The sequence below is a fragment of the Genypterus blacodes genome, unplaced genomic scaffold, assembly GCF_046128005.1.
Source record: "Genypterus blacodes isolate CSIRO-AG114 ecotype Tasmania unplaced genomic scaffold, CSIRO-AGI_Gbla_v1 ptg000015l_1, whole genome shotgun sequence".
Classification (NCBI taxonomy): domain Eukaryota; kingdom Metazoa; phylum Chordata; class Actinopteri; order Ophidiiformes; family Ophidiidae; genus Genypterus; species Genypterus blacodes.
In genome coordinates, this window is record NW_027466829.1 from 6605469 (window position 1) to 6620000 (window position 14532).

At 48.5% G+C, this 14532-nt stretch overlaps 3 protein-coding genes across 8 annotated transcripts in view; 1 reads left to right on the forward strand and 2 right to left on the reverse strand.

Annotated features, from left to right (window-relative positions):
• Positions 1 to 975: 975 nt before the first annotated feature.
• Positions 976 to 10539, reverse strand: anln2 (anillin, actin binding protein 2). 4 transcript variants are annotated; one of them, XM_076169588.1, is made up of 23 exons: positions 10411 to 10538; positions 9666 to 9760; positions 9414 to 9581; positions 9159 to 9245; positions 8764 to 8942; positions 8579 to 8671; positions 7754 to 7841; positions 5809 to 6131; positions 5129 to 5223; positions 4904 to 5033; positions 4668 to 4803; positions 4331 to 4528; positions 4114 to 4240; positions 3948 to 3996; positions 3713 to 3766; positions 3595 to 3627; positions 3473 to 3494; positions 3209 to 3318; positions 2923 to 2976; positions 2261 to 2347; positions 2021 to 2128; positions 1778 to 1926; positions 976 to 1684 (listed from the first exon to the last, which is right to left on the reverse strand). In XM_076169588.1, the coding sequence occupies exons 2-23, from the start codon at positions 9757 to 9759 to the stop codon at positions 1525 to 1527; spliced, it is 2544 nt and encodes an 847-aa protein (XP_076025703.1). In that variant the 5' UTR covers position 9760; positions 10411 to 10538; the 3' UTR covers positions 976 to 1524. The 4 variants fall into 4 exon arrangements, with proteins under 4 accessions (XP_076025703.1, XP_076025714.1, XP_076025696.1 ...); XM_076169599.1 differs by having other exon boundaries at positions 7754 to 7838; positions 10405 to 10538; XM_076169581.1 differs by having other exon boundaries at positions 10405 to 10538.
• A 1636-nt stretch (positions 10540 to 12175) lies between these two features.
• Positions 12176 to 13353, forward strand: LOC142989287 (C-C motif chemokine 4-like). The gene is made up of 3 exons (XM_076138761.1): positions 12176 to 12465; positions 12548 to 12677; positions 13120 to 13353. Exons 1-3 carry the CDS (start codon positions 12402 to 12404, stop codon positions 13199 to 13201), a joined length of 276 nt encoding a protein of 91 aa, XP_075994876.1. The 5' UTR covers positions 12176 to 12401; the 3' UTR covers positions 13202 to 13353.
• A 386-nt stretch (positions 13354 to 13739) lies between these two features.
• LOC143015411 (septin-7-like) overlaps positions 13740 to 14532 on the reverse strand; it is a 20423-nt gene continuing 19630 nt past the window's right edge. For 2 of the 3 annotated variants that reach the window (XM_076169388.1, XM_076169374.1), the window contains exon 13: positions 13740 to 14532. This exon is cut by the window's right edge and continues 605 nt beyond it. The gene's annotated coding sequence lies outside the window, so the exon portion shown is untranslated. The other variant, XR_012965426.1, reaches the window with a different exon arrangement.

Below are 14532 nucleotides of genomic sequence, written 5' to 3' on the forward strand. Positions count from 1 at the left end.
GGAGCAGCGGGAGAAACAGGAAGTCTAATTCTAGACCCCTTCCTGGATGACATTCCTGACCCAAGCTGCTTTCCTGGCAGACTTTTCCAGGCTGCAGGTCTGAGACTGGCGTTTACATTCCTCCATATATGAATGGAAACATATAGTAAGAGGCGTTAGAGCGACTCTGCTGCTGGATGGAGACGTCAATCAGATGAGGGAGGGGGTTTACTGCATATTACAATAGGTCTCGTTTCCATAGCAACAAACTCCTCGACTAAAGGCTTGGCTAATGGTTGCAATCTCTGGTGGTGTAACCGCCTAAACAAAACAACAAACTCTGGCTCAGCTTATTCATCTGTGCCTCAAACCACTGACACACACACACACACACACACACACACACACACACACACACACACACACACACACACACACACACACACACACACACACACACACACACACACACACACACACACACACACACACACACACACACACACACACACACACACACACACACACACACACACACACACACACACACACACACACACACACACACACACACACACACACACACACACACACACACACACACACACACACACGTTGGTGACGTCAATGTAGGGCGAGACATCACAACACGCATCACTGTCAATAAGCCGGCCCACTGTCTGCTGGGCGGCGCTGTGGGTTCTGGTCTGACCCTGCAGCTCCACCCGGGACAGACAGACAGACAGACGTCCTCACACTGACTTCAGACTCAGACAGTGATGACTACATGGACCTTACATCAGATTGGATGAACTTTGACCTCTGCTTGATTAGAAAGACAGCTGATCAACTGAGATGAGATCGTCTGTCAACTTTACCGACGCGTCTTCTGCTGTTGAGGGAACATCATCATCATCATCATCATCATCAGTCCCTGCAGTCCAAATACCTGCAGGGCGTAAACTCTTCATCACACAAAGACATCTCATTCCATTTCTCTGATTTTATTGGTTATTAACCTTCACTTAGATGCACAGAATGAGAAACACTGAGAGTGACAGACTGACAGACAGACAGACACATGGAAAAGAGACGCAGACGCACACAGAGACGACATCACAACAATCAAACGTCCCTGAAGAGGATCTGACGGACAAACTAAACAAATTAAAGAAACTAAAATCCTTCATCACATTTCTCTTCCCTCTGTAGTATCAAACACATTTCCCCTTATAGATATTAGTGTCATGTTAACTGATATTAAAAGAATACTAAATAAAGTTGAACACGCGTGTGCAGTCTTCAAAAACACTAAAGCTACTAAAGGATTCTTCATCTTAGTTTCTCAAAGTGACTGATTCATATTCATGTGGCCCCACGAGGCCGGAGCAGCCGACTGCCACACACAAACATTCAAATAAAACTTCAACCAAAAAAAACGAGGCCATATGGCCACAGAAATAAAAACAAACCATATAAGGAGATTGATGTCCTGTAGCTTGTAGCTTTGTCAGCAGGAGAGGCTGGTGAGCCGAGGCGAGGCGCTCACAGGATGCTCTCCCTCATGGGCTCGCGGCCCTTCACCTGCCGACCGTGGGCTTGGCTGGCCGGCGTTCGGCTCCAGGTGTGGAGGTCCAAGAGGGCCTGGTTGAGTTTCTCCATCCAGTCCAGGCGCTCCTGCTTGGTGTCGGCCGAAAACCAACATCTGAGGAACACGGAGGAGCATCGGTCAGTCCGAGGTGTGTGTGAGGGAGGCAGCAGGTGTGTGTGTGTTCCCAGAGTAAAGGTCTTCACTTACTTTGTCACAGAGTCCTGAGCGTCACCCTGCTGCTGCGGGGGGGCGGTGTTGACCAGCTCAAAGGTGAAAGGTCGAGCACACGAGTCTCTCTTCACGGGCTTAACACACTGGCTGGGCGAGCCGGAGAGAGGGACGCTGCCCACCGCCTCCTGGGAGGTCAAGAAGGGGAGAGAGAGAGAGAGAGAGAGAGTTTGAATGCTTGAACACTCAGACAGCTGATGTGATGGTTGGACCTGCCCTCACCTTAGCTTCCTTGTCGTTGGGATGGTTCCAGTAGAACATGTGGCCTCCCTCTAGCGTGAAGTATCGACGGTGCCAGACGCCAAAACCATTGATCACATCGAACATCGTCTAACAAACACAACAACAACAACAACAACGACACAATGCTGCTTTAAACCCCAAGTGTCCTCTGGAAAGTCAACATTCCCTCTTTTCCCTCCTACATTACTTTAGAAACATGGATGCAGCAGCTTTACTGACCAGGAATCCTTGGTGCTGCACGTTGGAGTGGCTCTGGCTGTCCAGCTGCAGGTAGATGTTGCCCTCTAGAGGAGACAGGAAAGGAACCTAGAGGACAGCAGAGGAGGCGGGAAAAGGAAGCGAGCACAATGAGACACAGGCACGACACGGAGCACAGAGAGGCAGGAAGCAGGAAAACTAACAGGGACATGCACTAAACTACTGATCAGTACGTTAGGAGGTCAGAGGTGTGGAGGCGGAATGACATCATGTTCCTCCCAGGGTCCGTGTCAGGGCTCAGACACGGACCGTCTGGGAAAGTCCTGGATCATGGGAACGGTGTTTTCCAGGGCACAGACAAAGAAACGCAGAGAGGAGCGACAGAGATCTAGAAAGATAAAGTTTGAATCCTAATGGACTGTTAATAACTACAGGAGCGACAAGGTGTGTGAGTGTGTGTGTGTCTGTGTGTGTGTGTGTGTGTGTGTGTGTGTGTGTGTGTGGTCTATCATCAGAGTGAGAACTACTGCAAGGAGACGAGGCGACAGGTTAAGTGTTAGTATGACTGGAATGGAGGTCAGAGGTTAGACTCTTCACCCAGGCAGAGAGAGAAAAGGGCGAGAGTGGGGTGTGTGTGTGTGTGTGAAAGCGGCGTGTGAGCGGCGTGTGAGCGGAGTGAAAACCTTTTCCTGAAACTCATCTCCCAGCAGCCTCCTGATTTTGCCTTCAAGTTTCATCTGAGTGGAGGAAGTGAGACAAGACAGGGGAGAGGGAAGAAACAGACAGGTTACATCACCCGTGACCCCTGTGTGACCCCTCCCGTGAGCAGAGACTAGCGAGAGCAGTGATCAATAGGATCGATAACAGCAGCAGAGGATGAACGTGTCAAACCTCATGTTTTACTTGATAAACACACTTTCACTTCCCTGGCTTGTTGTTCTTATGAGCTCATCATTATGTCTTCCTCACCTTGTCCAGGGGGAACTTGCTCTGTCCCAGCGAGGCCAGGCTCAGCTTGTGTGATCCCACCAGACAGAAGTTACTGGAGCGCCGAGGGCTGAGGACAGGAAGTGCGGCGGCTGGAGACCAGAAGCAAAAGTCATCACAACGCCTCAATAAACACACACAGGGACACACACACAGAGACACACACACAGCGACACACACACACAGCGACACACAGCGACACACACACACACACACACACACACACACACACACACACGGACTTACATGCCACACTGTTACTGGATCTCTGTGGAAAACCAAAAGGAAAATAAGATTTATTGACACCACACAAGCTGCTACACACACACAGACATACACACACCATCAGTTTGATTGTTGTTACTCACGGTGATGGTGCTCAGCAGCTTCCTGGGTGTGACCTGCAGGTGTGAGGAAGAGCATCAGAGCAGCAGAGCATCAGAGAGTCAGAGAGTCAAACATGGTGTGATGAGGATGATCTCTTACCCGAGACTTGGTGGCGCTGCGCTCGGTGCTGAGGCTGCTGGCCGACGTGTGAGACTGAAGAAGACAAACACACACACACACACACACACACACACACACACACATCCATTAAGATAAGATAAGGTGAGAGTTTAAGACCAGACACACACACACACACATCCATTAAGATAAGATAAGGTGAGAGTTTAACACCAGACACACACACACACAGATATCTACAGATGCTCGCCCTCACCAGACTGTACACCTCCACGTCGATCTCAAAGTTGGCGCGGATATCCTTCCTAACACACACACACACACACACACACACACACACACAAATAAGAGCCACTTCAGCACACACACACAACAAATCCTCTTCTGTGAATGATTGAAGCGGGTGATTGACGTCTGCTTACAGAGTGACAGACGTAGGGAAGGAGACCGTGTCGCCGCTCTGGGCGTCGGCGGCCGTGGCCAGCGGGGTGGCGACCATGTTGTAGGGCCCGTAACGGATCAGGACGAAGAAGTAGTGACTGGGCCGCCCTGAGAGGGGGAGGAGAGATGAAGAACAGTCAACATGAGTGTGTGAGAGTCCCAGGAGAGGCATGAGCGGTGAAGAGGAGGCATACACACCTGTGCGGTTGCGTGATGAACACACAAACTCCACCTTGAGAGGCAGCTGGATGCGACTGATGCTGACGGTGCCTCTGCAGGGCTGCTGGGAGACCAGATCCCCGCGCTCCCCCGCCGCCACCGCCACCTCCTCGCCCTCTGCGCTCCTCTCCTCCCTCAGCTTGACGACCTCAGCCAGCAGGGCGGAGCGCTTCTCACCTGACGCAACACAGAAGACCCCGTTACACCAGCAGCACCGTCCACACACAGCTGCTCCTCTCCTGTGCAGGGTGGAGGAGAGCAGGAGGCCGGTGCACAGACATTAGCCCCGCCCCCCTGAAACCCGTGATGTACATACAGGAGACCAGTAGGAGTTTCTCGGCCTCAGCCTCCTCCAGGGAGCCTCGCCCGTGCTCCTCGTCCGTGCAGCAGCTCAGCGCCTGCAGCGTCTGTGTGATCACAGTCTGGAGCTTTCCCGCTTCATCGTTTAGACCCTGAACACAACACAGATCGTCACTCTCTCACTGATCTGAGCCTGATTGGTTGTACAGCAGCAGAGCGTTGAGCTGATTGATGACTTCTCGTGACCCTCACCGTGATTCTGTCCTTGGTGTTGATGGACGGCGGCGCCCTGGACTTCTCCGGGGCTCGGCGCTGAATGCCAGGAGTCACACTCTGGATGGTGGGCAGCTTGTTCTGCCTTTGTGTGCGATACATGTCAACACTGAGGGTCAGAGAGCAGAGAGGCAACAACACAAGTCAGCTTCAGTCCAACTCTGATCATGCTGGAGTATTGAGAGCCTGTAAAGGTGTGTGTACCTGTAGAGAGGAGCAGACTCAGCAGGAGGGCCGGAGGTCTCCTCTGGGGTCAGGAGCAGAGATGGAGGGTTGGACTGCTGGCGGGCTGCGAGTCTCTGTTGATGGAGGAGAGGAACATGAATGCATCAGCGTCTCATCTATCAGAGCTCATTTGTGCAAAAACACAGCCAAATGGAACCTTCTAGGTGATGAGATGATTGACAGCTAATGAGATGTCTGGAGTTCAACACAAACAGGACCCTCTGACCCCCTGAACCACAGCCTGCCCCCCCCCCCCCCTCCAGACTCTCACCAGACTACAGAGCCAGTCTCTGGTGATCTGCATCGCTGCTTCTAACCGACAGTGATGCTGCTTCTTCTTCCTCTTCCTCTTCAGTGTTTCTCTTTAGACTTGAATGTTTTTTCACTTTATTTATGGCCTCATTATGGACGAGCTGCTAAGTTTGTTCTATTCATGTCAGCTGTGACATCATTCATGATGTCATTATGGGGGGGATGGAATGCTAATAAAATAAAACTGCTGATGAAACATTTATGCAATATAAAGATAACTCTCACACACTCACTCACACACTCCACTGGTTGGTACAGAGGAGTGTGTGTCTGTGTGAATGAGGCTCCTGCTGGCTCCTTCAGGTCCTTATCTAAAGCTGTGTGTTGTGACGTGGTGTGTGTCTTACCAGAGGCGTGACCACAGCCTCCACAGACTTGCTGAGGGGCGACAGGATGCCACTGGGAGGAAATGTCAGCAACTCGTCTCCGTTGCCGTCCAGCTCGTCGCACTCTTCCTCTCTGGCCTCCCCTCCTTCTTCCTCCTCACTCTTCTCCTTCTCTGACTCCGTGTCCATCTTGTCCTTGTCTCCAGAGCACGGGCCGATCCCGCTGTCATGCTCGTCTCCTCCCCTCTCCTTCTCCAGACGCTCTGCATACTCCAGCACCTCCCCAAACATCTGGTCGATCACCTCAGAGGTGTTCGTCTCGTCATGAGAGCTCAGCTCGGCTTCTGTGGACGGACACACACACACACACACACACACGACAATCAACCTTTGTCAGAATGAACTTCACAGATGTTCTCTAGTGATCCGTGACCCCTTCAGTGTGCGAGTGAAGACCAACAAACCCAGATGTGAGGGATCTTATGTCTGTCTCACCAAGTCCCACTGCCCTACGGTGTCTTCAACCAGCCCCAGTGCTCACACACACGTCCGTCTCACCCGAGGTCTCACCTGACATGCTGGTCTCTGCCCTGGACTCAGCACTGAGCTCAGACCTGGAGGAGCCCTCAGTTAGTTTGGGCTCCAGGATGAAGCTCACTCTCTTCAAACCTTCTCTCCCCTCTGCCTCCTCAGCTTCTTCTGTCACATCTACAACCTGCCGCCCCTCGTCTCCAGCTTCTCCAGCTTCTCCCGTCTCCAGACGCTCCTCTGACTCCTCGGCCCCCGTCAGAGTCTGAGCCCCATCCTGTCTGACGCCGTCCCATCTTTCGCCCTCCGTCCCGTCCTGTGCTTCATCTTCAGTGTTTCTCTGGAGCTCATTAGGCCTGATGTGTGTTTCTGTAGCAGCCTGAGCTTCATCTGCATGAGCTTGATCTGTCTGTTCCACTCTGCTGCTCTGGGCTGCTCTGTCCAACTCTAGCTGACATTTACCATCATTCCTTGAGCGTTCCTCCGAGTCTAAACAGATGTCTTCCTCAAAATCCTCCTCTTTCACCTTGGCTGTCCCATGTTCCTCCAGGTCAGGAGATCCTACTGGACCTTCCTCATCTCTGACCACAGAAGGTTCACCGTGACCTGTGACCCTTCCTCCTCTCCCCTCCTCTTCACCTGTGGTCTCCTCCTGCATCCCAGCTTCATCTTGTTCTTCTTCAGCCTCTGTCGGCTCTCCCGCCCCATGGATCTGGTCCTGAGGGTATCTCCACAACCTGGACTCATCATCTGTTGAAGGCTCAATCGCCTCTTCACCATATGAAGAACCGTCAAACTCTTCACCTTCTTCTTCTTTAGTTACCTTGGAGACCTCCTGGCTCTCCCTGCCACTGGTCTCATCCAGAAGAGTGGAGTTGTGCTGCTTCTCACCTGCGGTGCTCAGATTCTCTCCAACACTCGACTCCAACACACTTTGATCTTCATCACCAGGAGGTTTGTCAAAGCTCTGGTCTTTATAAACCAACGCCTCTGTTAGAGTCTGAGTGTCTGCTGGCTCCGCCCTCAGCTGCTCCTCTTCATCTTCACCTGAAGCCTCTTGCTGCTTCTCCTCCCTCACATCAGGACAGTGAGGAGGTTCTGACTCTGAGTGCAGCTCAAGAGCTTCAGTCTCACAAAGAGCCTCCTCAACTATAGGAGCTATGAAACATACAGACGGCTCAGGGTCAAAGGTCATAGGAACACAAAGACTCTCTGAGGCCACGATGAACATATACTGTATGTATGGATCTAAACTTCATGTAGAGGATCTAAACCCTTCATGGATCCAAACGGGTCCATTAGAGACCTACAGACTCTAGATCCAGAATAGTGGATGGAGGGACAAACACACAGCTGAAAGGGTTAAACAATGAGCAGCTGTATGGGTGTGTGTGCGCGTGTCCATTCCTGAGCAGTGTGAGAGGGTCAAAGCTCTTACCCGTCCCGTTCACAGACGGCCTCCCTGCTCTGGATGAAGCAGATTCGGTGAAGCTGCCATCTTTCATCTCAGCGTCTCCGTCGGCCTGCTGGGAGAGTTTGGACTCATGTTAGGGATTTAAAGTAAAGATGAACAAAGTAAAGAAGTACAAGATCATTACCAAGACAGTTCTTAAGACAAGTGGGCCACAACTGTGATAACAAATACAGGGAGGAGGAATAGGAGCACAGAAGGAGGAGCCCAGTGATGTGAGGTTCAGATGGATCATGGCCGTGTTCTGTGAGGAGAACTCTTCCTCCCTTTTCCTCTCACAGGTCTTCAGTGAAAACTCAAACTCTCCCATAACACCTCAGAGCCTTAAACAGGTGCACAGCTGAAGAAGTGACCGTGAGACCATCATGCAACAGAAACACCAACAGTGCTTTAAAAAGGTATGCAGATGGTTCTTTGTTCTTTTATTCAAATGGATTCCAGTCGCTGCCAAACCCAACAGTACAAAGGCCAGTAGAGAGCAGAGACGTTTTGGCTGCAGACTCACATCCCAGGGCTGCATGGGGGGCCACTGGACTCTACTCCTAGATGGAGTCCTCCAGGGGGAGGGGGAGGAGGGGCCAGGAGGAGTCAGGCCCTGCTAACGTTTATACATGAGGGTCATGGACAGGGATCATGAGCAGCGCTTTGGAAAAACGTTTCATTTGGCTTTTCAAATTCATCTCTTTAAACAAATGAGGGTTCCAAATCAGAGTCACCAACATTACCTAACGTTAGCACGACTTACAACTGCATGATGAGCAATGAATACATACACTAAAGCCCTAAACACACCTGAGTTAATGAGGAATCAGAGCTGCTCCTCTTCAGCCAGGCGTTCTCACTGATGGGCTGGATGTTCAGGTGTCTCAGCTCCTGCTCCCGCTCCTGTTTGGCGAATCGACATCAGAGACATTAGACACAAACGCTACAGGACAGAGAGGGTTCTTCACACAGGAGGTGAACTGGCTCTGACTCACCTGGCGCATGCGGCAGGCCTGCTTGGAGCTGGGCGTGGTGCTGCCCTGGAGCTTCTGCTGGATCCCTGACACAAAGTTAGAGAGCGAGCGAGCGTTGGAGCCGGCCGGGTCTGGGGTGGGGCTGACCAGCAGGAGAGGCGTCTGGAAGCGCTCCATCCGCTGAGTGAACTCTCCCTCACCTGGAGAGACATGATGAAGGAGGAATGAGACAGGAAAGAGAAAGAAGCTCTCACACGTTTCTTCTTCTAACCCATCACAGTATCTGATGGTGGAGGCCTGACAGAAGGTATTGATTATTAAAGTCCATCCTGTATGAGTGTAACATTTTAATCAGTGTAAACTATGATGAGGTTCATGTCCAGAGGTTGTTGTGTTGTGTTGATGCGTCTGCTCACTGAGGAGATGCTCTCTGAAGGCGTTCTCACGGGGCGAAGGGGCGTCGCCTCCAGGATCAGACTGACAGCGCTGAGGCAGAGGAGCCCCTGAGAAACAAACACCACACACACACTTCTTATCAGAACTCAGAAGGGAAAACATTCTTATGCATCGGCAAGCAAGTCCAACCAGTCCGACTGAGCAGCTGGGTCATACAAAAACAAAGAAGTTTCACAATCTCGGAACCAGGATCTATTGCCGCGAGTCAACTTTACCATCTTGTCTCCGCGTGAGGTTCTGGACTCGGGACCGGATGGAGGGAACCATAGGGGTGTCTGGCTTCATCTCCATCTCGGCTACGCGTCCAGAGGAGGAAGGTTTAGGACTACGGTTCTCCTGACCGGTCGCCTCCAGGCGCCGCCGCTTCTGGCCGTCGTTCATCTCTGACAAGAAACGAGCACAAACACAAAGTCACAACATGTGGAAAATACACACACACACGGAGCCTTACAGGTACAAACACACACCTGGAGCTGAGGGGACATTGTCCTCAGAGTCTGACAGAGGAGCTCTCTGTCTCTTCAGGCCGACGTTACCGCCGCTTTCCTCTTCCAGTTCCATCCTGATGTGGACAGAGAGTGAGACAGTTAGAATGTTTTTAAACTTCAATTATGGATAAGAAAGACATTTTGTGTCCCATTTGCCTGCATTTGTCCTCTGGACTGTAGAGCTAATCACACACAGAGTCCACATCCTCACACACTCTGTAAACATCACACAGGTTTGCCTCAAAGCCAACAGATGACCTCAAACTATGTTACTATGGTGACACTCAACCAGAGTCTTGATCCTCAATTATGAATTATAAGTTGACAAGTTCATTTACATTGTTGTTGTTCTTCAGAATAAGTGTCTGGTCTGTTTGTGATCCTGTCAGCTACACAAACACAACGACCCACACACACACCGACACACACTCACTCAGTGTGAACATGAACCTTGACACTTACAACTGACATTCGGTTTCTGCCTGAAAGTCAATCAATGGTTCATAACCTCGTTAGCCACGTATTTTGATAACGACACTAAGATATTAAACCGCTCTTTCAGTTCTGTTCTTCGTACTTTGACGTAAGTGACGAACATGCAGCTGTGCGTTAGCTTTCGAGCTAAGTTGCTAACCGGTAAAACAGTGGCAGGCTAACCTGCCCTGCTGCAGCGTTAGGTTCGGTTAGCCTAGCCTAGCCTAGCCTCCCTGTAGCTTACCTTTACCTGAGGAGTCGTTAGTGTGAAGCTGCACTCGGTCGCGCGTTAACTGCTCCAATAAACAGGAATTCAAACTATGTGTTGTTTTATGCTCAAGTCTCCTCCTCCAACTTTGAATTTCAGCGGGTATTCTGACGTAGAAACAGCCGGCGGAACAAACACCGTAAATGCGGATGTGAACGGGAGTGAAATAAGATTTACCGTAATAAGCGGAACAAATGTGCGTAAGAAACACTGAACCACAGCGACGACTCAACGCGTTTGATCTTAAGGGGATTTGAACAATTGTTAGATTATTGATCATTAGTTAGTGACTTGTGTAGTTTTCTGTCTCTGGTGTTGATACAAATCGATACATTCCTTCACTGGCAGATGAATCAGAAGATTAGATCATCTCATACTATTGTTACTTTCAACCAGCAATAACTTCTGATACTGAAGTACATTTACTGACAAACTAATTCGATACTTACATACGATATATACATACATAAATACACACATACATATATACCTTCAAGTTTTTTGTCACAAAGTCATTTTCAATCCACTAAAAACGACATGTTGTCACTCAGTGTGTATAGCGGTGCTGCAGAAAGGGCAGAGTGAGAGACCACAGCAAAGGTGTCAAAATAGCCCTTTTTTAGATCTTGTCACCGATGAAGGTCTAACAACTTGTTTTGTCTTTTGTGGATAGAATACTTGACCAGAGAGACAGACAGACAGACAGACAGACAGACAATCAGACAGATAGATAGATAGATAGACAGATAGACAGATAGATAGATAGATAGATAGATAGATAGATAGATAGATAGATAGATAGATAGATAGATAGACGAAGTGTAGCAGGGTTTTGCAGATGCAGATGTCACAGATCTAAATAGGTCACATCTGATGTATGTGTGAGAGACTCGTTAAGATAAGATCTGTGTAGCGTTCTGGTTTCTCCATCATCGTGTTGGTGTGAACCACACAGACAAACATGGTGATGATGATCACTGATACTGTTGTTTTTGAACTGATACTGTTGTTGAACTGATACTGTTGTTTTTTTTAAAACATTTCTAAATCAAACTCTTGTGTTCATACCGAACTTTGCACCGCCAGAGATCAGACACCTGAACAGAATCACTCATCTTGAGCCAACTATACTTTGGCAAGTCACTTCACATTTTAATCACATGGGCAGAACAGAGATATGTCAGTAAGCAATTGTTAAGTAATTATTATTGGTGTTTAACCCTAAAATCCCTCCAAAGAGCGATGATGTTTTGTTTTCAGGTCAGATCAGGAAGTAACTTAGTGACTGTCAGCCAGTCAATCTGTTCAGTTATGTGTCTGTACTTCCCCTCCTGAACCAGCAAAGTCATGAAAAAGACTTTTAAAATCTCACTTTCTTCATTAAAATGAAATAACACAAATAACAACAAATACAAAGTCAGGCACTGCAGCAAACACAGGTCAACTTTTCCACATGTAGGAGGATATTCTACCTGATATCTGTGGGTGTGTGTGTGTGTGGGTGAGTGAGATGACTTCACTTGTTAATATGACCACCGCAACAAGGGAAGTAAACATTCTCTTATTCTTTTATTAATGAGAGCAAATTCCCCTTCAGCGTGAACATCTAGTCAGCGTCAGATATAAATATAAATCTTTGTTGGGGCTTTTTGCAATTCTGCGTAATATGTCTTGTTGAGTGCAAGATGAGCTCATAGGTTCTCTATGTTTGTTCCTTTTGATGTCTTAGAGGAAGTGGCGTTATCTCAATGCCATCAAGCATTTCCTTTAGCCCGTTGACAATAGGAGACAAGTGGGGGACTCCAGCTCTGCTGATTCAAGGAAAGATGACACACAACATCCGGACTGCACGTATGTATAAATGTAGGATGCAGCATTAAGAGGCTCAGAACGCTGCAGCACACCTCAGCAAAGAGAGACGAGCATCATCACCATCACCTCCAGCATCATCACCAGCTCCTCTCTGATTGATCATGAAGCCTGTGTGCCTCACTCTTGGCCTGCTGCTGCTAGCCGCCTGTTGCTGTGATGCCATGCGTGAGTGATCTGTGTGTGTACTTGTGTTTGAAGGCTGCTCACTTATGTTTGTATTCATCTGACTGTCTGATCCTCCTCACAGCTAAAGGACTGCAGGTTTTCAACACGCAGACTGTAAACTGCTGCTCAGAGATGTCTTCAGGCCGCATCCCACTCAAATTCATCACTAACATCACCAAAACCAGCTCAGCCTGTGCACAGCCGGCATTCATGTAAGTTTCTGCTCCGTCCGTCTAACAAAGTTAATATATGCAGAACAGAAATAGACAAACATGTTTATGGACATCTTAAGTTTTGCTGAAAACCTCCTGTGCATGTGTGAGGCATTTCATTCTTACACTAGAGGGAAAAGAGAAAGCAAGGAAAGAAGACTAAATGACAGAAGTTGAGAAACAAAGACAGGAGAAGGAAGTGAAGGATACGCAACAAGTTGTAGCACAGCTGAAGTGATGAAGGTGAACATGTTAATGTGAGCAAAAGTAACATCACTGAAACAAACTGAGTGACATCATTGGACCCCAGTGTTTAGACTCTTTGTAATGAGGCTGCAGAGAGATTAAAGTCATCCGTCACATGGAGGATTATGCTGACAAAATTTTGCGAATGTCACCAAACCTTTGTCTTCATCTTTTTGCTCTGGCTGTGTCTCTGCAGAGTTCACACTCTTAAAAGGAAGATGATCTGCTACAATCAGACGTCCCAGTGGGTTCTGGACATCTACAACACACTACAGTAAAGAGGGCAGCGGGCATCATGCCTGAACAGACTTCATTATGGACCAAAGCAGTGCTGGAGTGTTCCTGTTTGGTTTTGTATATTTGGATGAATAATTCATTGGGTTGTGCTCCTTTCATGTTGGCTTTTAGATCTCAAATAAAAATGGAAAACAAAAACATCTGCTGACGTGTCCTCATTTTAACTTCTCTTCACTGATAATTGTGATCCATCATCAAAAATGACTCCAAAGATGAACTGGATGATTAGCAATCATTTACTGAACACTTTTGACTTTTGACTGATGATTTCATTAAAGTTTATCCTTTAATAGCTGCTTATAAGATCCATTTAACCTGTTGGTGGCTCCATCTTCCCTCCGGTCGAGGTGAGCGTTTCAGAATGGAAATGCTGCCCCCTGGTGTTGAAAAGGAGACACCTCAGCCTGTTGGTCCATGTGGGAGGAGACCAGGACCCGGATCAACATACAGCAGAGCAGAGATGGATGAAGATGAGCAGACTCTTCATCAGTGTGTATTGTGTATGAAGCACACGGCAGATAAAGCAGAACCAACTTTAATATTAATCATGTACAGTTAAGAGACAGAACACATGATAAAACAAAGAAGAGAAGCAGAGAACAGTGTACATACTGTATATATATATTTATATATATATAAAAAGAAAATATTACAAAGAAGAAAGTCTTGTCTAACTGAAGCGTGTTGGGGAGGAAAAGTTCAGTCGCTAAACATCCGTAAAGCAAATCTACAAGTGTGTGGAGTCGTCTGTTATGTACTAAGGAACAAATCCATGAAGTCAGAGATGCAACAGTGAAGACCTGGCAACCCGACAACAGTGAAGACCTGGCAACCCGGCAACATGAAGACCTGGCAACCCGGCAACATGAAGACCTGGCAACCCTGCAACATGAAGACCTGGCAACCCTGCAACATGAAGACCTGGCAACCCTGCAAAACTACACTACGAAACAGGTTCATCTAGGAGTCGGTTAAGAAAACTATGAGATTTAAGGAATCCTTCTTATCCAAACATAGATCATCATCATCATCATCATATGAAAATAAAACATGACACACTCTTGGGGGGGCGTAAGAGAGTCGATCGGCTGTCTGAGGAGGTCAAGGAGGAAGAGGAGGGATAGGAAGAGAGAGACAAGGAGGAGTGAGAGGAAGAGAGAGACGAGGAGGAGGAGAAGTGAGAGGCGTAAAGACTCGTGATGGCGGCGCTCAGAGGCGACAGACGTGCGAGAGGAGACGCACATCAGGATCGTGTCGGTCTGAGAGTTCAGACCTTTAAAGAACGACACTCGTCACCAACGTCACAATATAA